This window comes from Phodopus roborovskii, unplaced genomic scaffold (assembly GCF_943737965.1).
Source record: "Phodopus roborovskii unplaced genomic scaffold, PHOROB, whole genome shotgun sequence".
Taxonomy (NCBI): domain Eukaryota; kingdom Metazoa; phylum Chordata; class Mammalia; order Rodentia; family Cricetidae; genus Phodopus; species Phodopus roborovskii.
Window position 1 is genome coordinate 38,602,256 of NW_026126511.1, and position 26,268 is coordinate 38,628,523.

The 26,268-nt window shown below is 45.1% G+C and overlaps 1 protein-coding gene across 1 annotated transcript in view; it reads right to left on the minus strand.

Moving 5' to 3' along the window:
- Erich6b (glutamate rich 6B) overlaps window positions 1–22,393 on the minus strand; it is a 28,224-nt gene extending 5,831 nt beyond the window's left edge. The window contains exons 1-9 of the mRNA XM_051195763.1: window positions 22,010–22,393; window positions 20,125–20,142; window positions 19,467–19,498; window positions 15,409–15,581; window positions 12,158–12,235; window positions 9,871–9,950; window positions 4,330–4,466; window positions 3,417–3,478; window positions 392–546 (exon numbers count right to left, since the gene is read on the minus strand). Of these exons, the coding sequence (XP_051051720.1) occupies window positions 392–546; window positions 3,417–3,478; window positions 4,330–4,466; window positions 9,871–9,950; window positions 12,158–12,235; window positions 15,409–15,581; window positions 19,467–19,498; window positions 20,125–20,142; window positions 22,010–22,393 (1,119 nt within the window). The remainder of the gene's footprint in view (window positions 1–391; window positions 547–3,416; window positions 3,479–4,329; window positions 4,467–9,870; window positions 9,951–12,157; window positions 12,236–15,408; window positions 15,582–19,466; window positions 19,499–20,124; window positions 20,143–22,009) is intronic.
- Window positions 22,394–26,268: the final 3,875 nt, after the last annotated feature.

A 26,268-nucleotide genomic window follows, 5' to 3' on the forward strand; every position in this document is an offset into this window, starting at 1 on the left:
GCTGCCTGACAAGGCCAGAGATGTGATGTACCCAGACCTGAAGTTTTGGCCAGTTGAGTTGCCTGATCTGGATACTGGGACTTGAGCTCAGGTCCCCTGTACATTCTCCTAAGCCATCTCTGTAGTCCCACTATGTAGTTTCTTTATTCCGATCCTTACACCTAATTGATTAATACAGGTCCTACAGGGAGAATATATTCAACCAGGTCTACTAAACCCTAGTCCATGTTCCAACAGCCTACACAGGCAGCTGGGTCTTCACATATGGAGGACAGTTTTTTTTTTGTTTGTTTGTTTGTGTCCACAGATGATATGTGTGCCTCGCCAGACCCCAAAACAAAAACAAAAAAGCCTGTTCACAGTGAACACACCAACACACTGCCATTTTTACCTTCATCTTTGCCTGGATCCATTCTTTATCTAGCTTTAACTTCTTGAAAGTAGAACTCCGTCTTAGGGTTTGTTGTTCATCTGACTTCATGGGCTGTATCAGGGTTGATAGTGTGTATGTAATGGTAGTACTCTTCTCGGACATTTTCTGCCCTGCTGTTTAAAGAGTACATGACAACTGCTTTTAGTTGGGTGACTGCATCGGTTACAGTATTGGTGGGGGAAGAGGAATTGAGTTACACTCCATCTGTCAAGGTGCTACAGGGTCTGAGGGTTCAGCCACTCAGCAGGTCAGTGGGGCATGCTGGGGGGCTGGGGGAAGCAAGCCCCGTTTCTCTGTTTAGCCATTCAACAAATACCATCATGGGCCTAGAGTGTACCCGCCCCATGCTGCATGACAGGCAGAGGTGAAGGGTAGCCAGCACAGCCTGGGGGATGCATGGGTGCAGCCATATGCTCACTACAGAAGAGCAGTGCTGCACTTGGCCCAACTCATGCACTGACTCAAGGGTTAACTTCTCAAAAAAAGGAAATGTAAAATATAAATGTCTGTTAACATGTTATTTAAGATGTAGGAAGAAGCCTTTCTTTTGAGGTATGGTGACTGGGGCCCTGTGATCATTTTTATTTAAATTGCATTTAGTTTTAAATTATTTATTGAGATAGGATCTCATGTAGCTCAGGCTGGTATTGATCTCCTGACCTCGTGACTACCTCTGGAATGCTGGGATTATAGGCACATGCCTCAGCTCCCAGTTTATTCAGTGCTGTGCTGGGGTTTGAACGTAGGACCTACTGCATATAAGGGAAGCACTCTGCCAACTGAGCCACATCCCAAGTCCCATAGTTTATTTTTTGCTATCCAGTTTTTGCAGTCTCTGAAAGGTTAATAATCTTTAAAAGTATTCTATAGTCTCCAAACATTTTGCACATTTGGTTCACGTTGTACGAAAGGCAGGTTTTTGAAACATTATTTTCTTATTAAGCTTCTAAAAGAGCATTTTAACCTAGTTTTCATGGAAACACGTTTCTATTTTAATCTTTTTGTCTTTTTATAATAGTAGGAGCTAGAGGGGCAAGCTCCTTTCCCATGCTTCTTGGTGAGCTGAACATGGTACTAGGAGCCACAGTGAGGACTGCTGCCTGTAGCATCACTCTTGGTGGGGATAAGGACCCTGGCTTCCTTGGTACCTGGGTCAGGGGAGGTTGGTTAAACCAGCTTTGGTGTCCACCAACTGGGGCCAGTACAGGCTGCCATGAGAGCTCAAAGGGGAAGGCAATCCAGGTTTTGAATCCCAAGTGTCTTCAGGAAGGCATGTCTATAATGTGCAATGTTTGAGGGGTCCTAAAGTAAGAACTGGGTGGCTCAAGGTTAGAGTAGGAATGGGTTAACAGGGACAGGTGACTTGGTAGAGGCAGGTACTGCTGGACCATCAGTTTGCTTATGTTCTCAACAAACATCCTGAGTACAAAGAACTATCCTGAGCATCAGAGAGATGATGGGGGTAGGGGGCTGTGTTCCCTGATGTCCTGTGTGATATGCCAGATGGTTACAAGTGCTGTGAAGAGCCACTAGGCAGAGAAAGGAGGATGCTTAATGGCAGGTGCACACACTGCTTTATAACGGGAAGCCAAAGAATATATTTCTGAGAATGTAACATTTAAGCAGAGCCCTGGGTGAAGTGAGAGAGCCAGCCACAGGATGTTGGAGACAGGACTATCCCAGGCAGAAGTAACAAAGTACTGAGGTTTTCCAGCAGGGGGACATTGACTCTGATAATGACGGCAAAAAGCCAGTGTGGCTGGAGAGGCAACGTTGAGAACCGTATAAACTACATGAAGAATGTAGACATCTTCTTGGCAGTCATGGGAGTCCAGTGAAAAGTCATAACATCAATGTGTGGGAACAATGTGAAGAAAGGAGAAGTCGGGGAGAACTGAATCTCAAGGAAAAAATGAAAGTGTCCAAATCCCAGAATTCTGATAAGTAGAAAGACTTTGTCTCTGACCATAACAAGCATGCTGTTACTATGAAACAGTGTGTTCAGGGTACCACCCAGCAGCAGGTCAGCTTTGCACAGGGTTTTTCTGTGTGGCTCTGGCTGTCCTGGAACTCACTCTGTAGACTAGACTGGCCTTGAACTCAATGATCTACCTGCCCTTGCCTCCTGAGTGCTGGGATTAAAGGTGTGCATCACCACCACCCAGCTACTGTGTGCCTTTTCATTGGAATAGATGGTCTGGCTAGCAGATGCTACCTCATTTAATGATGCAAAATAAAAACACAAGGATTCTTGTTCTGAAATCACTAAGAATTTCAAGACAATGCCATCAGGGCTTTATAACAAGCACAGAGCTGTTTGCAGAGTGGCTGCCAGTATAATTTCTAACCTTAGCTAGAAGATTAGAGTGTTCAGAAATGTGGGGAGGTATATCAGTAATACAGGACAGTAGGCCAGACACAGGAAGCAAGTAGATAACCTCTCAAAGGTGCTTAGAGGTTTCCTTGGAACTGGCTATGTCAAGATCATGAAGGAGAAGCCACTTGTCAGTTAAAGCCATTGCTTTCCTGTATAGGCTGCTCAAACATTTTAGGCTTCAGGGTATCCAGGGGTGTAGGCAGGCATGATGGTGATGCATTATGGTGACCCCAAGCCTTCTTATTTCATTTTCAAATTAGAAATTGTGCTGGTTGGTTTTAACTATCAACTTGACATTACCCAGGATCACATGGGAAGAGTTTTAATCAGGAATTATCTAGATCAGGTTGACCTGTGGACTTGTCTGTGGGTCAATCTTGATTATAGGAATTGCCTTGATTGTTAATTGCTGTAGGAAGACACAGGTAATTGTAGGTGGTACCATTCCCTAGGCAGCAGGAGTGTGTGTGTGTGTGTGTGTGTGTGTGTGTGTGTGTGTGTGTGTGGTGTTCCTGAGTAGTATTAGAAAAGAGAAACCTAGCTGAGGGCAAGCAAGTAGGCAAACAAAGGCCAGGCATGGATAGAGACTGGTAGAATTGTACTTACCTTCACGTTTTTTCATAATCCACAGAATTGTTTCTCTGTATTTGTCAAAATTTTTCTTCAACCTGAAAGGAATGTAAATGATCTTCAAAAGTCAAGTTTAACCCATATTTGTGTATCACAATAAACAGTGTAGTGGGTTTAGAGGTTGTGGAGTCTTTTATCAGGGAAAGTTAGATGGAGGGTTCTGCTGTCTGACCCAGATTCCCCTCTGGTTGGTGTTCTCAAGAATTGAGGGATGCCACATGGCATCTACTCAGTTCTTTCCATGTAGCCTGTAACTGATCAGCATGGATACTGAATCCAGTGAGGCTCATGTTGGGGCCAGGAATAAGCATTGGAGGTCCCAGGTGCCAGGGTAGCTATATGAGTTAAGTTCCTGCAGCCTTCTTCTCTGTGGTTTATCTGAATCCCATGGGGCTTACATCTGGACATGGCTTGGAAAAATATCATTGTCCACGAACTGACCAGAACCATGCAAAAGCCCTTGAAACTCAAAACAATGTACAACCATTCAGATGGCTAGATCCAACCAAATAGAAAGGACACCGATATCTGTGGGAAACAGGCATTAAATCAGTTCTGGTGGAAAAATTTCAAGCAGGCTTAGCCAATGTGATTTATTTTTAAAAAAGACCAAGCACCACCTTCCACCGTGATCAAGGCCTTTTACCTGGGCTCATGTCAATGTACAAATCAAATACATTGCTTGCCTTCCCTGTGAACTTTGGGCCTGGCAACTGGATCTTGTGTGCATCTGACTCTGGGGTGTTAGCCATGTCCTTGTGTCCTGGCCTGGGCTCCAGCCTGACCCTAGTTCAGGTCTCTTTCCCAGGTTGCAGTGTTTATACTTGGCCTGTTACCACATCTGGTTTCCTGGAACCCACTGACCAGCTTACCCTCATCAGTTACTTACATGAGTCCCAGCTTCTTCCTGTTTTCAACCTCCATTAGCTTACTCAGGGGCATGTCCATGTCCTCTTCCAATTCATGGCGAGATGCCAGTTCGCTGATTATCTCCCTGAACACAGACTGATAGGAGCTGGAAATAGACTACAAAGGGATCACAAAATGACATAGCCCGGAAGTGGAGATTGATGCCCTGTCAGCTAACTGCTTTCCAGGTTCCAGTCGTGACAGGTGACATTCTAATCTATTGCTAAGAAGCACCAGCTGCACGTATGAGGCTGTCGGAAAGCTATGAGGATTCTCTTAAAGAAGTCTTCCAGGGCCAGGGCCATGGCCACCCAAGTCCGATGGCCCTAGTTTGTTTCCTGAAACCCATGTAAAAAAGTGTGGTCCCAGCATCTGTAATCCCAGAATTCATATGGTAGGAGAGGACAATTACCCAGAAGCTTGGGACAACTACCATGGAGTTTGCAGAGTGGCAGCAGAAAAAGAAAGACCCTGCTTCAACAAAGGAAAGGCAAGAACCAGCTCCCAAGCCTTGTCCTCTGACCTCTACACACATGTTGTGGTACACACACACACACACACACACACACACACACACACACACACACACCATAAAAAATACAAATGGATAACGAAATCTCCCACTACTATGAGACCCTCTTCGTGCCTGACCCCCACCCCCTGAAGAATCATGTTTAGTGTCTGTGTGCTAAGAAATCTTTTGGGCACAGAATCATGGGTTGACTGTGGAAGTGCCTATAGATAATAAACATGCTTCCATGTTTGAAGCATGAAGCAGCCTTTCTGCATTCTACACATGGCTGATCTCCCAGGAATGGCTGGCTTGCTCGAGATCTAGGCTTTGTAACCCCCAGTGTGTGGGTGGTTCCGCATTGGAAGGGCTTACACTGTGGTCTTACTCTGTCTATGAGCTCATAAGTGGGACCGTTCGGTCCCAGGGTTGTGCTGCTGACTATGACTGACCCTCAGGTGAGTCCTCACCTCGTTTCTTTTTCACAGTTTTGGTAGAGGTGAAAGTGGACTTCTTGGAGAGAGCTAGGGACGATCATACCTGTTCCCAGCACGTCTCCAAGTTGAGGGTGTTACCTTCAATATGTGATAATAGATGTGTACCCTTAACTTGTTAGCCTCCTGCAGTGAACAATTAAACTTGTATTACCTTTCTAAGTCACATCTGATGTGGGGCAGTTGCAGAACTATAGCTTGTGGTTCATGGTATTTCTAGGTTAAGGGGGCAGCTTAGGACTGACTTGCCTGGTTGTGATCTCTGAATACATTTCCTCCACACCCCACACCATTGCTTTAGGGACGTTTGAGGTGAAGGCCCTTCTTGATATTGGCATTCCTGCCTCCATGTTCCTGGTGGCAAACCCTTCCCTAGGGGTGGGATGACTGTTTGCCTTGCTATCAATTGATCTCTCACCACACTTTACATTCCATGTCCTATTTGCCAGAAAATACACTGTCCACCGTAATAGACACAAGTGAATGGGTTCATCCAAGGTTCTTGTCTTCTCTAGGCTGTGATGATCCACTCTATTTAGCCAGCATGTGACATCATGTGGGGTCGCCCCATTTGCTTGTTCAGCCTATTGGGTGAAGCTGTCTATTCTCTGCATCATGGTAAACTTATTTGGCACTCCAGAGGTGAGGTCTCCTGTGCCCAGAGACCCTCCTAGGTAAATCTCTGGTTGTTAGAATAAAAAAATGTTTGCACAGAAAAACTTGTGGTAAATGCATGTATCTTAGAAGTAAAAACAAACTAGAAATAACAAGTGAATTGAGGTGTCAGGATACCACCAGGAGGGCTCAAGTTCCCTCTGTCTAGTTGGATCCTAGCGCCTTCTGGGATCCCCTCTAAAGGTTCTTTTGAAGTGTTAGCAGCTGGTTGTCCCATGTGACATTCCTTCTTCTAGGCTGCCTAAACTTGCCGGAACATGTTTTCTACCAGGTTGCCTGGAGAAGTCCTATTTTGCCATGCTTACACCCTCGAGAGCCACTCTTTGGAAGTTGGATGTACCCAGAAAGGTCTACATGTTAAGGCTGTATGCTCCATGATGACAGTGTAACCAAGATGTGGGACCTAGTGAGAGGTCATTGGGCTGCTGGAGGCGTGTCACCTAAAAGGGTTGTATGACCTTCATCTCCTGCTTCCCGTTGCTTCTGGCTCAGGATATGACAGAGGCCTGAAATAGGTGGACCACCCCAGTCTCGGACACGAACCTCCAGAACAGTAAACCAAAATAAATCTCGCTTTGTGAGTAGCCCGTGTCCGGTGTTTTGTTGTGGTGATGCAGAGCTGCCAAAGACCCTGCCTGTCAGGAAGGGTTGGTGTGTGTGCCCTGGCTCTGTCTCTGGGTTGCAGGCATCCAGTCCTTGAGCAGCAGAGTGGCCGGCACCCTGCATTGCTGCCATCTCCTCCTCTCCTTTTATTTCCATCTAGGATCCCAACCCATGGAGTGTTGCCACTCACTGTTAGGAAGAAAAAAATCCCTCCCAGACAGGCCCAGAGGCTATAGTTAGTTCTCTGGTGATTCTCGATCCTGTCAAGCTGATGGTCAACATTAACTACCACAACCTTCATTCAACACCATTTAGACCCTTATATAGGTGGGTGGAGATACTAAAGGAAGGACCAGGAGAGAAGATGACATGAAGTGATCTGGGAAGAGATGCTGTCTACAAGCCTAGGAGAGAAACCTGGGGCACAGACTTCCCTCAGAGCTCACAGAAGAGTTGGGACTGCCAACACCTAGACTTTGGGCTTCTAGGCAACACACTTCTGTTGAAGACTATTATTTTAAGATGTGTTTCATTTGTGTATGCTGTGGAACATTTGTTCAATGATGCAAAGATACATTCTTTTATGTTGCTTTTGTCTAATTAACTCTGTGAAGCTGTGTTACTCTGTCTAAAACACCTGACTGATTTAATAAAGAGCTGAGTGACTAATAGCAAGGATAGTCGGGGCTGGCAGGCAGAGCGAATAAATGGAAGGAGAGATCTGGGAGAAAAGGAAATCAAGGAGAGAGAAAGAAGGGGCCAGCCACTAGGCAACACAGCCAGACATGGAATCAGAAGCAAAGAAAAGATACGCAGAAATAGAGAAAGGTAAATGCCCAGGTGTAGATGGGATAATTTAAGAAAAGCTGGCTAGAAATTAATGAAGCTAAGGCTGGGTATTTATAAGAAAGAATAAGCCTCCATTTGCATTTATTTGGGAGCTTTGTGGCAGGCCTCCAAAAGAGTAAAGAGAAACACACACACACACACACACACACACACACACACACACACACACACACACACACAAAACATGCATGCACAAATAAAACCCAAAAGACAACCACTACACACTTCTGCTGTTCAAGCCAATCAGAACCCTAGTAAATGAACAGATTCCATGCCAAACTCTCCAACCAAGATCCATCTCCTTGGCTTTTAGCTGAACTTTCTCTGGATATCCTACAGGAACTTAGCACTCTGTGTGGACCAAGTGGAAGTTTTTGCCTTAACCTGCAAGCTTGCTTTCTCCTCTTTACTCCAGTCTACTGCATCCTGTGTCATGCCCCTAAGCAACCACACATCATTGCTGTTCATCCGTACTGATAGTGTGAAGTTGGTTCTCCCCCAGTCCTCGGTTTCTTCATTGTAACCTACCATCTACAAAGCTGCCAGAATGACTTTTAAAACCGCAAAATCGACTCTCAGTATTTCAGGGCACTCTGGCTACAGCTCCTAAAAATATGCATATGCGCATACACATATGTATGCACATACATACATATATATGTGTATATATATGTATATGTGTGTAAATGATATATATTTCAAATACCTCCCAGTTAACTTTTTAAAAGATTCCTTGTAGAAGTAGGAAAAATCCCCAGGTGATTTATGAAATACTTTTTGAGCATGAAAAGACATTTTAATGAGCATAAAATGATAGCTGGTAGTCATAAGAGAAAATATTGATCAATGAGACCACAGAAAAATTGAAACTGATATGTTGTGGGGAAGGCTGTGAAGGATTTGGAATACAAAGACTGAATGAAAGCTTCACAACACATGTCAGAAAACTCATTAAAGAGTGCTTACAGGGCTGGAGGGATGGTTAAATGCTTAAGAGCACTGGCCATTATTCCAGAGGATATAGGTTTGGTTCCCAGCAATTACATGATGGCCCACAACTCTCTGTAACTGCAGGCCCAGGGGATCTGACTCCTCATCTCTGTGGGCACCAGGCATGCACATGGTACAAACCATACATGCAGACAAAGACCCATACACGTAAAATAAATTAAAACAAGTTCTATAAACCAGAAAAGAAGAGATGGAGGATAGTTAGGAGACACCAGGTGGGTGCTCAGAGGAGACACGAGGCCCACTAGCAGGGGAAGTGCCCCGTTACCACGAAGTCTGGGTGCAAACAGTAACATCACCATTGCCTCCCTGCCAGGTGGGCCTGCTGAGACCCTCATGGAGGGGCTCTCTCAGTCTCTTGGGAAAAGGAAGACAGCACAAATTATTTGGATGGAAATCTGCCAGTTTTGTTTGTTTGTTTTGTTTTTGTCACAGGGGCTTTACAGCATAGCCCAGGCTGACTCAAACTCATTCTCTTACTTCAGCTTCCCCAGTGCAGTTACAGGTGTGGGCTATCACAAACACCTATCATCATCCTTTAAGTCAAGGATGCAGATGCGCATGCTCTCCCTTCCTCCCTTCCTCTCTCCCCTCCCTCCCTCTCTCCCTCTCTCCCTCCCTCCCTGTCTCTCTCTCCTCCCCCTCTCCTGTGCATGTTTCATATACTGCACTTACCAGAAAAGTACCCAATGATGGATACCAGTTAAATAAAGGTTTAAGATATGTACTGAAGCTTGGTGGTGTTGGCACACACCTTTAATCCCAGCACTCCAGAGGCCGAGGCAGGTGGATCTCTGTTAATTCCAGGCAAGCCTCATCTACGGAGTGAGTTCCAGGACATCCAGGGCTATAGAGAGAAACCATGTCCACCCCCAAAGATATGTAACGAAATACAGATTTCCAAAATATATTGTCAAGGGAAAAGTTAGAAATAGACAGAATGTATATTCTGGTCTCATTGTAGCTAGTTGTGCTATTGCAATAAGTATATTTACTATGTATTAAAATTTCTAGACATGTCCATAAATTACACTATATAATAGCTATTTCTGGGAGGTAAGAAGGAGAATTGAAAATTTTGTTTTACAGCCTTTTTACCTTTTCAATCTTTAAAAATCATCTGCACAAGGTAGCTTTAATATTCAAAAATATAGGTTGAACGAGACTACCTAAGGCAATAAATAAGTAAGGCTATGTTTCATGTCCTCTGGTGGCAAAGCCCCAGGATGGTGAGGTGCTTGTGATGTGGTGGGTGCTCCCTGCTCAGCCCACTTGTCCCAAGGAATGCTCTGGAAGGCTACAAAGTGTGGTCTGCCATTCCTGAGTCTCCAGAAACCTGTGTCTCCCTCCAGGGAGGGGACTGTGGTTCTTCACTTACATCAAAGGATTCATCTTCCTGCTTGTCAAAAGGCCCATTTATTATAGTGTCCCAGAAGGATCCTTGAGGAAAGCTCTCCACTGCTTTCAGTTTGGGAAGGAACATTGGGAGGAGGATCATTTGAGAGAAAAGAGGAAAAAAAGAGAGAAGAGAAATAGATTTACTACCTCACCCTCATCATGTCAATAAAAAACCACAGGCATCACCAAGGATGCAAATTCATCAACTTACTTAAGGTTCAACATGGGAGTAATAATACAGTAGGCATGGGGTAAGTAATTTCAGTGGCTGACTTAGGGGAGCTGCTGTGGTCCTGGTGTCTGATGCATGGCAGCTTGACAAAGTGATGTTTGGATGTGGAAGGTGGAGAACAGGCAGATGGCTGGGGATTGGGTGGTACTACCCAGTTGTGAGGCTGGAGAGATGTGTATACACATATTGAAAAACTGCAAAAGCACTGGATACCTGGTGTGGAGCACAAGGAGGAGACTGGGGAGCCAGCAGAGGACATGGAGGGCAGGGGCTAGCTGTAGAGGTCCTTGTGGATGGTCAAGAGGGACTTTGTAATCTCCAGGGAGATTTAGTCTGAATATGGTTTTACATCAGAAGTTCCAAGACCTGTATCTATCTCCCACTAGTTCTCTCGAGTTTGCTGATCTCTAGACTTGCCCACGGCTTACCATTGCTAATTGAGATAGGAGAGAGTTCCCCAGTCCAAAAAGCTGAAGAGCATCTACCGGAAATAGTGCATGCATTTGTATTTCATAATCAGCCCTAGCCTGGAGGCTTAGGAAATGGAGGAGGGATTCAAACCTTCGGGGCGGTGGGGGTGCAAATTGAATTTTGGAATTGATAATTATAACTCTGGTCTTCCCTGTCCCCCTCTTGGGAAGGTATGGCTCCTGGGGTAGGGCCTGGAGGAAGTGGCTCTAGCTGGATAATTGAGTCTCCAGGGAAATGACATGGCTTGTTACCTCAGTTTCAGGACAATGCAGGTCCTTCAAACCGGGACATCCCTAGAGCCCAGAAAACCTTCAGTTTAGTCTCTAAATTGTTTTTTTTTTTTTTTTTTTTTTTTTTTGGGTGAGCATGGCTTTGGGTCATTGCTCCTGTTAAATGATGAAGGGATGGTGTGCAGGTTAGGATTTTCTTCTGTCTTAGTCTCCCATGGGAGTCAGCTCAGTCCTCATTAATAATAAACACTGAAAGCAGCAAAGAACTCCATATGTAGGCATGCCAAACCTTTTCTCTACCAAGATGACACTGGGCTAGTCTATGATGCGACACAACACATCTCAGAAAAGCTGTTTCTGTGACCTGAAAGCAGCAAAGAACTCCATATGTAGGTATGCCAAACCTTTTCTCTATCAAGATGGCACTGGGCTAGTCTATGATGCGACACAACACATCTCATAAAAGCTGTTTCTATGACCTCAGGAACGGAGCCATAGCATGGACCCCCCTGAAATGTGGGAGTTCCTCCCTGTACCAAGGCTTTTGGATATAGAGACAGACTTCTAGCCCTTTCCCACATGGCTTCCTCTGCAGCCTCTTATTTTCTGTTTTATTCTCCTTCCTCAGGAGGCTTGCTGGGTCTATGCCAGCATGTCCCCAGGTCCCCCTCCAGGATTTGATCTACGCCTCATTAGCAAGGGAGCAATCACCTGGGGGCACCTCCTAAGCACACAGTACTCTGCAGAAATCTCTAAATCATAGGTGAAGATGGACTTTTACTCTAATCTACCTTTCTCTGTTTTACTGGCTTCAAATGCTGAAAAGAATAGGAGAAATGATTACTGCCATGTGTATGTGTGTGGACCTCCTAATCCTTGAGGGAATTGATTTTAAAATCACCTCTTAGGTAGCTGAGGGAGGAAAGGTGATGGAGGTTGAGATCACACATACAGAGAGAAAATCGGTCCATAGCAGCCTGGGGCCTGCAGGGTTACTCAGTACACACCGTCCCTTTCCCTTTTTTTCTATTTCTTCTTTCTCACTAGAGTTTGGACATATCCTGCTAAGTGAACAAAAAGATGCCATTGGATGAGCTACGATGCTAATCATTATCTTTCCACTTGCCTCTAGTCATAGTCACTGTTTTTTATCCTTTCAAATCGTCCATGCCCCTGTCTCTACATTCCAGGGATGGTGCCTTGGCCATGGCCAGTGAGTGAGGATGCCTGGTTGAGGGAGTAGCTTAGCAGGGCTCAGCTACTTTTGCTCTTCTTACTTTCTTGTGGCTGGGTTAGTAACTTCTACAGTCATTCAAACTCATCACAATCATTACCTTCCAGCTCAGATTTCGTATGTGTTAGCATGGAGGAAGAGTCTTGATCTAGTACTGTTTTTGATCTTAAGGGTGTTCCTGTGAAAAGAGAAAGAGAGTGGCCGTTCTGATTTCAGGTTTGGGCTTAGCAATGGCTCCATGTTGTACATACGGGGCCTGTACACTGGGAGAGGGGAAGGGTGGAGGCTGCAGGGTATGGCTGCCTTGACTTTTTTGTGACTTACTGGAAGTCTGCAGTAAATCATTGGTCTCCCCTGGCCATCCCTGGGCTATCATGGCTGGAGGTCAGGGGTCCTCGAGGCCCCTGATCTCTGCTACACCATCAACACTGGGCCCTCACTGGGACTCTTCATGGACATCCCATTATTGCCCTGTGTAATGGAGACCTTGCAGCTCTGGGTCCACAGGACTGACCCTCCTAGTTCATGATCTGGCAGATCACAGATGGGGTGGATGTTGGGGTGGGCCAACCCAAGCCCCTGTTTATTTTATTTTATTTTATTACTATTGTTGTTATTTGACAGGAATGTCTCTCCTGGGATTGAGTTTTCCCAAGTATGTTTTTAAAGTTCAAAACCATTTATTTTTGTTCATTCATGTCTAGGACCATCACCATCACTTTTTTTTTTTTTAACCTCTGCACATGACTCTTTGGAATCCCAGACTAGGGACCAGGGATGTGACTTTGGCAGAGAATATCCTGTAGGCTCAAGTTTCAGTTCCAGCATTGAAAACAAAATCCAAGTCCATGGCCACCAAAGGACATACTGTGTGAACACAACTGTTTTCCAACCCTGGCCACATCTCTCTTGCCAGGGGGCTTAGAGGATCACAGTCCTGCTCATCTACATTTTCAAACACAGTGCCTTTGCACGTGCTTCTACCTGTGTCTTCGGAGTAGGAAGTGCTGACTAATCTTGAATCAGGACAGGGTTCAATCACATTTTCCAAGGCTTTAACAAGCACATAGCTGCCAGCTATATACAATGTTTCAGGGTATCCCAAAGCCTTAGATAGTACACAGTGACCTGGACAGTGTCCACTGTCTGTGCAGCACAGAGAAAGGGTGGCAAGTGATTCTGTTTGGAATGCTGAGTGGGACCAAAATGGAAGACGGGAGTGTGTAGACAAAGTCTGTTCAGGCATGTCAACAGGTTGTAGCCCCTTTTCCTGTAGTAACTGTAAATGCAGAGAGGTGATTACTTCCTTCTGCAGTGGATATGGACCTTTTCTAGTCTTTGTGGCCACCTAGGATCCTTTGATTTAATACCAGGGTGCCATAGGTGAGTCCACAGCCCACGGACTCATTCTTGACTATCCTCAAGTAACTGTAGGCGTTTGTGTGTCTTTATGAGCCTGGCTTGGAAGCTGCAAAATAGCCCACACTTGTAGCTGCTGATGTCATAGTGTTTGGTCAGTAGACATTTGCTATGGAATGCTGGACTCTTCATAAATGTCTACTCAGCATTTGATGGGAAGATGCATAGCTACACAAGATGTCCACACAGATCAGAGATGCACGACACAACTGAAACGTAGATGCAGGAGTGGTGTTCATTGAGCCTGGGTACTAAAACACACGGAGGTCTTAGACGGATTTTATGGTGTGTGTCCACAACGGTATGATTAGATCCTGGGCCTTCCCTTCCCACAGCCTCTTTATCCTCCTCTCTCCCACATTCATTTAAGCTTCTATCGACACTTGCTAGGCAGTTAGAGTCTTGCTTATGCATAACTAGATAAGAGCCCAGTGTTCTCCCATATTTGTCACTAACTGCATGGTTCTAGTTCTTGGGGGGGGGCATGAAACTCCAGTGTGGGCCAAATGAGCCTCTTAAGCCTTGGAAAACACACTCATCACACACTGGCTCATGTGGGCCTGTCTCCACTGTTTCTGGAGTGGCTTCTAAGCACAAAATTTAGCAGGCAGGGGTTGGGGCAGGGAGGTAAGGTGATGGAGAATCCAATTTACCTGCTGTCATGGTTACAGATGGGGACTAAATCTGTGAATCAGCCATGGGTCGATTCTACCAAGGCTGGACTTCAACGATTAATAATGCTAAGAAATGTAGTTCGGTTTGCTACTCCTAAGACCCAGAGGGAAGGGCCCTTGATCTTAATTGGGTAGAGAATTAAGACCATTGATGCCATCTCCCTGAAATATTTTCTGTGTATTTCATTGTATGATGGTTTGGCCTGGATTTGAGGTGGAGCTCTGTGGTGATATATTATTTATGATTTATTAAAGCTTGCCTGAGGGATTCAGAAAGCAAAGCCAGCCACAAGCCATAGAGAGGTCAGGAATGGTGGCACACACCTTTAACCCCAGGACTCAGATTAAGAGGTAGATGGATGGGGATGGGAGGGGAGGGTGGTCGGGGTGCATGTGAGGGTAGGAGAGAGGGGAAGAGGGAGGGAGAGAGGGAGGGAGAGGGAACTGGGATTGATATTTAAAATAAAAATAAAAAATAAATTAATAAAAAAGAAAGAGGTAGACGGTTATCTGTTAGTTCAAGGCCACACTGAGTACACAAAATTGATCCAGTCCTAAAAGAAACAGCTCACACAAAGGTGATCCCAGAGCATCTGGGATCACACACTTTTAATCTCAGCAGAAGGGATATGGCTGGACAGATAGAGGAATAAAAGGAGGAGACAGGAACTGAAAGCTTTTGCCTTTGAGGATTTGTGGAGACAGGATTTCAGCCTGATAGAGGTAAGAGCTACTGGCTTGGCTACTTTGTTTTTCTGATCTTCAGCTTGAAGCTTGAACTCCAATATCTATCTCTGGGTCTTTTATTTTTCATGCTACAGAACAAGCTTAAACTACATGCCAAGACACTGCCTTGGCCTCTGTCCTGACGACTAGTCTCCATATAATTATCTGGATATGGTCTATTGCCTGAAAGTGAAGTGAATGCTTTTGCCCCTGAGGGAAGAGCTGCTTATGCTCACACAGCAAAGGGCAGGAAGACTAACAGGAAGTCAATAACTTGTATCACTCTTTGCAGATCCTTCCAAGAGGGTTTGGGATGTGTTGTGGTGGGTGACAGGGATGCCAAGGAAGTTCACTTCTTACCCAAATATGTCTGGCTTGGCATCCTATCCCCCAGAACTGTGTCATATTCTAAGTACAGGAGACAGTACTCATGCCTCAGTAACACACACACACACACACTGCAAAGCCATTTCTCCCATCTCAGGCATAGGAACATGGCCATGGGGTCCTGGTAGGGTGGAGCCTCCCTTACCCAACTTGCTCCCAAAGTAGGGCCATTCCGTCTGACTGCTCTGGTCTCTTAGGGTGATGGGGATTCCTGCCAAACTGTAGTAAGAGGATGTGGCAAACTTCAGGTCATGGTTGGAGCTGGGAGGAGTGGCAGTCATGAGATTGATCACTTGAACAGGGCTGTGAACTGGGCCCCTGTCAAAGGGGAGAGAAAGGGTTGGTTAATTTCCATATAGAAGTCAGGGTTGGATCCCAGCTGTATGGCACTTATGGGGTTGGGAAGGCAGTGGCTACTCATCTCCTATAGATGTCCAGTGCCAGGTGTCTGAGGCACCAGCTTATGGATCATGCAGAATAGACATGTGTGGCCCTTCCATGTAGCCAGCTGCTGTCTCATTAAAATGTGAAAGGATCTATGGATGCCTTCATTGACAGCAGAATATTCTAGAACACTCCCCCAATCCTGGTCTAGAACCACAGAAGTACATGCCATAAATGACAAAAGACAAGGGTTGCATGCCATGATTTTAGAGCATTTAAAATCGAGCATGGAGGTATGTCCCTGTAGGTGGCTCACTGTTGCCTAAAGGGTTGTCCACGTGGATGACAGAGTGCTGGGATGAGGTGTGGGCTCCCTACAATTGAGAGTCAAGAAGGACAATTCCAACATACTGTGTCTGTTCTCAGGAAAATCTGGATTTTCACTGGGTTCAGATTTAAATTCGAAGGACTGAAAGGGAGTGTCCACTGTGAAATTATTTAATATCAATTGGTTTACCCGGCAGATACAGGCTGAAGGAGACGGTCCAACAGATATGGGGGTGGTAACAATGTCTGGTAAGAAACTGTAGGGTACTTCTCCAAAGGACATGTGAACACATAACCCCCCCCCAGTCCTTAGAGTTCAATGTAGGCCCCAGGGAATTGAATATGATCTTAGTGAAGTGTGGATGAAGATGGGATGTGTGTGTACTCTTGGATTTTAGATGACCTGTGGTCATGATGCATGCTCTAGGCCTGCTAAGAGTCTTCCTAGTGGTCCATGAGGAGCAGAATGAAGAAGAACCTTCAAAATTGCCAAGCCTGTTCTGTGTGTGTGTAGTACTTCCCCTGGGCTAATGCTCCTCTCTCTCATTTTCTCTCTACACCTGGGAGGTGGAAATGCTTCCTCCCAAGTAAAGACACGGTTGCCAGGAGACAAGGCAGCTGCTCTGTAGTGCCTGGCTAGCTGGCTGGAGCTGTGAGACAGACTTGACAGGCTGTCTGTCTGTCTGCTTTGCAGCCAATCCCCAAACAAGTTAACTGAACAGAAGGTGCCTCTGACAAGCTACTCCCTTGTGTGTGTGTTTGTATATGGCCTGTGAGTGTTATGTGCACATAAATGTGCTTGTGTGTGTGCATTTGCATGTGTGTGTGCATGTGTGTATGCATGTACCTCTGTGTGTGCACCTGTGTGTGTGTGTGTATACGCGCGCGCGCATGTGTGTGTGCCTATGTGTTTATGTGTGCCTGTATGTGTGCATGTGTGTGTGTGTGCATGTGTGTGCCTGTGTGTGTGTGTGTGTGTATGTGTGGTGTTTCCCATCTGGTCCATCTTACCTGGCCCCTGAAAATGAAATATAGACCAGAAGAGCCAGTACAGAGCAGAACTGGGAGGGGGGCTGCCTTGCCAGGATCAACCCACTGCTCTGAGCTCCAACTTGTGGTAAAGCAGGGATTTCACCCCAACTTCTCACCACCCCCAAGTGGCCTGTGAGTTTTCATGATCTCATGTCCATTCACCTCATCCATGGAGAAAGATGACGGCCCATCCGGGCCTCTGCAGGTGCACTTGTGGGGGGATTGTAGGGCACAGGACAAAAGATGAGGATAGCATGACAGGACACTTGGGCGAGTCTCTACCGGCTTCTTTAAAGCTGGGTACATAGGAGAGTGTGCTTATTCCATAGAAATTTTTAGTTTTTAGTTTTATCACCTAGGGCACGCTAGCCCTGGTTGCAGTATTCCAGTCACTATTCACTGAAGCCTTTGGGATATGCTCAAGCTGACTCTTTCCCTGTATGGCTTGCAAGTTCTTGGCCACTCACTCTTCTGTCCATCAGGAACATTGCTTACCAGTCCTTTGCAGACTGCCTCTAGTTACTGCCTGTCCCTGGGGAGTGCCTGTTCCTGATCTAGATTTTGACCCAAACTCAGAAGGCCCTGCCTTTCATTGCTGGGCACCTGGGCACTCAGACACTTGACCTTGGAACCCTCCCCTGTGAGTGACAGCATGACACAAGGTGGCACTGTGGTGACTTCCAGGAGCTCCTTACTCAATGCCCTCTTCCTCAGGGACCTGCTCCTTAGGACCTTCTCCACCCCTCCCTATCTTTGAAAATGTGATTTTCACCTGACCTGTCCCACAAGAGTATTACCTTGCATTAAGATTGGACTGGCCTGCTGTCTTGAGTTCTGTGCCAGGTGTCTTGAGTTCTATTGGGGGAGAAAAAGGACAGAAAGGCATTATTGACCCACACAGTGCACTTTTCTTTACATTTAACATATCTTGTTACATCCCTGATGGTGAGGATGAGAGGGCCGGGCTTATAGAAATTTTCTACTTCTGCCTCTCCTCAGTGTTCTCTGTCTTAATGGTTCTCTGGGTTTGCCCTGCTAACCTTAGGTGCTCACAGGCTCAAAGGATGGCTCTGCAGCAGAGGCACCAGGTGGAGCGGGGGCATGGGTGTTTAAGATTAGAAAGATTTTGTTTTTCCTTTTGGATCTCTTTATGTAGCCCCAGCTGACCTAGAACTCACCATGTAGACCAGGTTCAGACTCAGAGATCTATCCACCTGACGCTGCCTCCAGATGCTGGGATTCGAGACATGCACCAGGATTTTAACCACTGGGTCACTTAACACTCTGATTGTCTTTAATGATAAGACAGCAAGAGCCTCAAGTACAGTTGTCATCAACTCAAGCGATGAAGAGTTGCTAAGGCCAGCGTGGTATTCAGGGGCATGGCTGGCATCGACTGTTCCTGAGTAAATATCTCCCATCCCCTTCTTCACTGCCCCATAATATCTTGTCCATTTCACAAAGCAGGAAAATGTGGCCTGGGAAGACTTGTCACGCATAAGACAGTAGCAAGGGAATAAGATATAATATGATTATGGCTAACCTTCACATTGTCTCAAAATTCTGTGTGTCTGATGCATCCTGTAAGGTAGTCTATTGCTATTCCTCAATCAAGAGAAGATACCAAGACAAGAGACTTGTCCAAGTTCATGTAACTCACAAGTGGGACAGAGCTTCCATTTAAGAAGTCAGGTCACTAAGAAAGAAAAACCTTCTTTATGGTAGATTCCTGTCTGCTATTAATAAACAAATGGAGGTCATCTTCATTGTCACTTCCTGATTCTGTGGTGGACATTACTAGCTGATAATAGTACTCTTTACTGTTGTGCTTAGGTAGGGCCCCTTAATCTTCCTGAAGTTAGTGACCTGCCTCTAATGGCTAGTAATGTACCCATTGGAATGGGAGTTGATAGTTCATATGTCCTTTCTAACGTTCCTTTTATAATGCCAATTAATTTGTTAAAACTAAGTATGTATGTCTGTTTGTATGTGTGCGTGTGTGTATGTGTTTGTGTGTGCACACATGTGTATGTGTGTGTCCGGCAGAAATAAATCTGATTGATAGATTCAATTTGCTGCATGTCTGCCATGGGTCAGGATGGCATTCTTGTTCAATACTGTGTCCCATAATAGTTATATCTTAAAGATATTTAGAGAATATTCTACATTAAAAACCTTGATACAAATTCTTTCGAAAAACTAAGAATTCTCTTTTTAACCCCCTCATAACCTGTTTTGCATAATCTAGTGTGGGATTGGGGTTTGCATAGCTCAAGGAGGCTCCTCCCTGTGCCTTTGAGTCATTCTGACATTCCCCTGCAGGGCTTTCAGGGCTTTTCCAATTCTTGCTAGCAGGTCGTTTATTTTCAAAGCCTGTGCTTTATACACAGTTCCATTCGCTCGACAGCACTGTATTTGTCCTGCTCTAGTGGCTAATACATTTACAAAGATCCAGCACACATAGGGGACACGTTAAGAATGCCTGATCCAGACTGTGCAGAAGAAAATCACGGGTTGCTATTTTTCAGTATTAACATTACACTTGGTATTTGGACAGCAGGGATATTCGATCCCTAGAGGAAGCTTGGTGGTAGAGGTGCCCAGAGAAGGATTTCCCAGCCATAGAGTTATTTCTGCAATTCAGCCACTCAACTTCCACAAAGGGTAGTCGGAATCAATGGTATGTCTGATGAGATGCTGGAGGATGTAAAGATAAAAGCTGAGGGTAACAAAACTGGGCCCAGAAAAATAGGAGAGTTCTTAATTTAGGCCCACATCAAGATGATGCAGATACCCTGGGGTTTTAAATTTCTGTACTTGACTAAATAGTATCATGTAGTCATGACATCATGGAAAGATGCCACGTGGATCTCTGTGCCAGAACACATTAGCCAGAGCTAGCAAATAGCACAGTGGCTGCTGCTGCCAGAATAAAACCCAACTCAAGGCGATGCTGCCAATCTCAGGAACAGTGATGTAGAAAATGTCAGTCCTTGGCCAAGAGCCATCTATTCCTTCTAGGGGGCTGAGCAGGTATCCCGGGAAGTGGAGTCTGGTGGCAGAGTGTCAGATTGTAGGTCTGTGTCTAGGGAATACTCATTATGCAGCCAAGGATGACCTCGGATTTCTGTTTATCCTGCTCTACTTCCTGAGTGAGTGTTGTGAGTACAGGCATGCACACCACATCCAGTTTATGTGATGTAGGGGATCAACCCTAAGGCTCATGGGTGCTAGACAAACACTCTATCAAATGAGCTACTTCCCAGGCTCAATGGGATGTTTATAAAAGTAACAATAAACAAGGAGTGGTGGGCCTGTAACCCCAGTACTCAAAGGCCTAGGCAGCAGGATGCCCTCAAATCGAGGTCAGCCTCAGATATGTAGTGAATGCCACACTCACTATGGTTACATAGGCAGACCCTGTTAACAAAACAAAATGAGACAAAAGGTAACACTAAAGTCAGAAACAATGAATGATCGGTAACAGGGATTGAATAGCAATATTGTGGTTTAGCCTGGGATAAGTGTGTATGGATGAGTAGGGGCAATGGGAAGAGGATGGCTAATGGGCACAGTAGACGAGTGGAATGACTTTAAATGTTCTGTAGAAAAGAAGGATTTTCATGGCTGATAACAGCTGAATGTTTCAAAATAGTTAATAGAGAGGATTTTGAATGTTTCCACCATAAGGAAGAGATACATGTATGAAAGGCACATTTCCCAGCTTCCTTATCTGATTGTAATGCCACACTCACTAATGTGTGCAATTGTTATGTCAGTTAAAAATAAAAATATTAAAAAGAAAAATTAATACATTCAATTTATAAAATATAAAATTATATTCATGAAGTGTAGTATTTGTAACCACAAGGCAAAAATACCTAAATAAGTGCACCTTACAAGCAAGCACGACAAAAAGCATGATCCTTCTCCAAATGGTAAAGTTTATCAACCTGTTAACCAATATAGTACTAAGATCTTACCAGTAAATTATGTATATGCAATAAGTCTGTATATTATATGTGCACATATATGTGCATATAAGTCTAAGGAGAATAGAGCAAAGTATGAAAAATGCTTGTCATGTTTGGTGGTAAGTTTTTCTTTTTTTATTGTGCATGTGCACATGCATGTATACATATGTTCACATGTGGGTGGACTATGAAGGACAGCCTTGAGTGTCATCCTTATGAACTTTCTTTTCTCCTATATTGTATATGGTTTCTAAAACACCCGTGACAAAGCTTCATTCCCCATTCATAAAGGACAATGTCGCTGTTGTTATTGAACAGATTGAAAGGAATGTTGCTCGGCTAGTAGAGTGCCTTCAGGACATGTACATAAACTGAGAATGATGGTGCAGGCTGTAACCCCAGCACTCGGGAGGTAGAGGCAGGAGGATTAGATAGATGTTCAAGGTCATCCTGGGCTATAGGATGAATTTGAGACCATTTGGGAATAGATAAAACCCTATCTCAACAAACAAATGGGAAAAGAATGGATGGAAAAACAAACCAAACACACTTCACACCGGTATAGTCTCCCCTGATGCTCTCTAGGCAGGGTGCCCTGTTGTAGATATTATGAGCAGTTTGGTCCTTGAGGCATCTTCTCTGTCAGCACCATGGACAGAGCAGCGAGTGTTGCACCCAGTCTCTCAGCCAGCCAGACCTATCCTCTTCCATCTCACCCACTGCCAGATGCTTCTCTAGAACCCTCTCCTGCAGATACTCACTTCTCCAGATGCTCCGCCAGACATCCTCCCTTGTAGATACTCACCCCCCAGCTGCTCCTCCAGCACCCTCCCCTGAAGATACTCACCTCCAGATGCTCCTCCAGCACCCTCCCCTGCAGATACTCACCCACCTCCAATGCTCCTCCAGACACCCTCCCCTGCAGATACTCACCCAACTCCAGATGCTCTTCCAGACACCTTACCCTGCAGATACTCACCCACCTCCAGATGCTCTTCCAGATACCGTCCCCTGCAGATACTCACCCACCTTCAGATGCTTCTTAAACTCCCTTTCTTTTAGATACTTTTTATCCTCCACAAATGCTTTTTTAAACAGATATGTTTCATTCTGCAAAAATGCTTTCTCATCCAGATAATCCTCCTTCTCCAGGTATTCCTCCTCCAGGTACTCCTCCTCCAGAGATTCATCGTCCTCTATAGACTCCCCATACAGTAGAAGCGCATCATCATCATCATCATCATCATAACCCCCAGACTCATCCTCCTGACTAGACAGAGATTCCTCCAGTGAACTCTCATCTTCCTGTTCTTCACTATCCTCTCTGTCCAAGGTAGCTGCCAGTGTGGAGTGTTTGGAAGCCACTGGAGGGCCAGGACCTGAGGGTTCTGGTGATAAATTATCTTTAGACATGATGGAGAAGCCTGAGCAGACGGGTCCTTTCAGTAGCAGGTAATGTTACAATGTTACTTTACCGTCCTGGTAGCCAAGAAAGGAATAAATCCCCATTAGTAAGCACAGGCCACCAAGTAGGATGAAGATCCATTTTGTTCACTCCGTTCCTTCAGCAGTCCCTTTGTGTGTACAGATAAGGCATGAAGACCTGCCTCTGCCCCCAAATAGAAGGGCCAGTGGCTTCACCCTCAGTAGCTGGTGGAGGGGAATACATACAGCACAGCAACAGCATGCATTAAACAGGCTGAAAAGTGAAGGCGAGGCCAGGGATCGGCGATGTGACCACTAGAGAACTTCAGTACTTATTAGCTGGGAAACGCTGCCACAATACACAGAGGTGGACCTTCCAGGTCCCTGCCCAAAGACGAACTGTCCTCAGCTATGCATCAGCTCCCTCTTGCCAGGGCCTTCAGTATCTGCCTGCCGCGGTGTCTTCTGCCTGTAGCTGGGCTCCTCTAGGGACAGCTAGCCTATGACTAAGGAAGCCCAGACAGCTCTAGATGGGATGCCATGAGATGAATGTCATCCTATAGTTCCCCTGTAGTCTGGTTCAAGTTCCCAAGCTTGTCTTACAAGTACTATCTAGGCCTCCTTTTTTCATGGAGGTTGAACCCAAGAAACATTTTGCATTTCACCAGTTTGTATCTTACAGTCTGTTTCCAGGCAACTGCCCTGTGGTAGGCAGCTTCATGCCATCCTGGAAGAGAACTGAATTTAGGAATTAATAAAGAGAAGGGAAGGTGTAGAGGTTAATAGTGATTGTCAGCTTGACAGGATGTAGCATCACCTAGCAGACAAACTTACAGACTTTCCTGGGAGGGATTATCTAGATTAGATGGATTGAGCTGGGAAGATCCATCCTCAAAGTAGGCAGCTCCATTCCCTAGGCTTGTGTTCCATTCCAACTGCATGAAAGGGAGAAGGAATAAGCATTTCTTTCCCCTGCTTCCTGGTTATGGATGCAATGTGACCCTCAGCCCCAAGTTCCTGTAGCCATGGCTCCCCCTGCCATGGTGGAAAACATCCTAATGAAAACAACTTATGGAATGAAGGATGGACTTAAGGAAGGAAGGATGGATTCTGGCTCACAGTTTCTGTAAATTACCTTTGTTAGGCTATTTTCTCACAGCAACAGGAAAAGAAACTAATAGCAACAGGGGTGATGGTAGGAGTAACTAAAGTGTGGCAGGGAGTCTTGTACTACAGCGAGTAATAGCAGCTGTGACAGTAAAGGAAGGCTTTTTCATCATTAAGAATTTTGTGGTCAGGCATTGGTGGTGTATGCCTTTAATCCCAGCACTGGGGGGTGGTGGGCAACACAGAGGCAGGCAGATCTCTGTGAGTTCGAGGCCAGCCTGGTCTACAGAGCTAGTTCCAGGACATTCTCCAAAGCAATACAGAGAAAACCCTGTCTTGAAAAACAAGCAAACAACAACAAAGAATTTTGTGGCTGATCATGGTGGCACACACCTTTAATCCCAGTATTCGGGAGGCAAAGGCAGGCAGATCTCTGTGGGTTAGAGGCCAGCCTGGTTTACCGAATGAGTTTTAGGACAGCCAGGCCTATGTAGAGAGAACCTGTCTCAAAAAACAAAACAATGGGGGGAAGGGATGGGAGGAGAGGAGGGAGGGGAAACTGAGGTTGGGATGTAAAATAAATAAATGAAACAAATATAAAAAGCAACAACAAAAATATCAAACTAACAAATTTTGTGTGAGCCAGTTATTAACCCAATCCCAAATTTTCAGCCCTGAAAACATACATACAAAGAACATTAAACAGACTAAGAGGCTGCATTTATGTGCTTAGGAGTATGTGTCTACACATACACATATATGTATGTAGTAATGAAAAGAGGCTATGAGTTTGGAAGAGGACAGAGAGGAGTGCATGGCAGAGTTTGGAGGAGGAAAGTGAAAGGAAAATGATGTAATTATATTATAATCTAAAAAATCAAGCCAGGTGTGATGACACACACCTTTAATCCTAGCTCTAGAGGCAGAGGCAGGTGGATCTGTGTTTGAAGCCAGCCTGGTCTACAGAGCCAGTTCCAGGACAACCAGGGCTACACAGAGAAACACTGTCTCAGAAAAAAATAAATAAATAAAAACATGCAAAGTAAAATATAAAAGTACAAACACCTTCCAAATAGGAAAAAAAGGAAAAAAGAAAGAAAAAAAGATTTTGCTGTAAGGTGTGCTGTGTGACTTTTCCCAGGGAAAATGCATTTATCCTAGATAGGCACAGACGACAGAAACAGAGAAATTGTTCTACTCTGGTCTAGCTTGGTAAACCAACGTGTTTATGGAGATTATTGCAGCATCACAGGTCAGGGTAAATTACAGGAGAGTGAGTATCTCAAAGGAACTGCATCACTGAAAAAGCCCATTGCAGGCTGGGTAATGACACAAACACTGCATCCGGGACTCTGGGCATGCTCACAGGCTGAGCTCAGTTGTGGAGTCTCCCTTTCCTGAGCAATGTGTAACTGCTCAGGAAACCTTGAGGAGGGCCCTTAAATTTCCTTTGCTTCTTGAGTCTTTGAAACTTTCTCTTTAAGAGGGAAGGTGTTAAAAATCCAAGGAAATAGTTGCACAATAGGTGGTCTCGGAAGACAGAATTACCAGGAATTATTTCAGTCCATAAAGAGCTGGAGGACCTGAATTCGACCCTCAGAGCACACCAAGAAGGTGAGTGTGGTAGTGTGTGCACTTGTAACCTCAGAGCAGGCGGTCCCTGCCCAGAAGTCATACAGAAGAACAAGCAAACACAATGTAGGGAGCCCTTTGGGTTCCTCTTCTTTTGTAAGAGCAAAGCAAGGCTTTCTTATTAAACTGACCCCATCCATTAGAATTTTCTGTTTGCAGGAAAGAGCAGCCATGTTAGGAATCTGCTTCCCTGGAATGTAACTTATAGCTAGGCCCTAGTGGGGCAGGCCTGTAATCTCAGCTACTTGGGGCTGAGGTTGGGCACTAGGACAATGGTAAAGTGCTTGGCTAGCATGAAGCATATAGGGCTCTAGGTTTAATCCCTGGTACTGGGGGCAAAATTCTGTTCAAGTATGAAGCATTTAGCATGAAAACTTGATCATGGTTGGTCTGGTCTGTTGCTTAGTGTACACGGTTGTCTTATTCTTATTTATCATAGGGCGACTGGGGAAGTGTTTCAATTAAACCAACCAAGAGGGTTCTTGTGGCCTTGTGCTGGCCAGAGATGAATGAACACTCTGGGAGTTCTGCCTGCAGCTGACTTGCCCTGAACTGTTGTTTTCTGCTGGTGCAAGGTGAATGTCTTTTCCTGTGGGTTGCCTGCATTGTGTTTTTGGGGAAGGCAAGGTATAAATTACATATATGACGCTGTGATAGAGTCAGCTATCATGGATAAGGGGTGGGTGTCAGCAAATGCTAGACCTAAACCCATGTCTACAGAAAACTCTTCCCTTCACATGAAACTATACTGGACTTGAAACCTAAGCATAACCCCTGGAATTACTGTCGGCTTCCATTCACTATCTCCACATGCCTCCAGCCAGAGCTTCGGATGGTGAGAACAATTAGAAGTAAAAAAACAAAACAAAACAAAAACCCATTATTTGACCAAACTTAAGCTGGGCTCTGGGACTTTCTTTTAGGTTCATCCGTGTATGTCGTTGTAACACTTAACTGTAGCAAGAGCTCTGCTAAGAGGTTAGCAATGGTCCCCATTCTTGAGACCTCATCATCACCAATATCTGATCAGGGTCCTCACACTCCACCATTCCCCGGTCAAATCTGATTCTCAGCAAGAATCCTGCCACATCAATTTCACTATAATCCCCCCCACACCCGCTATT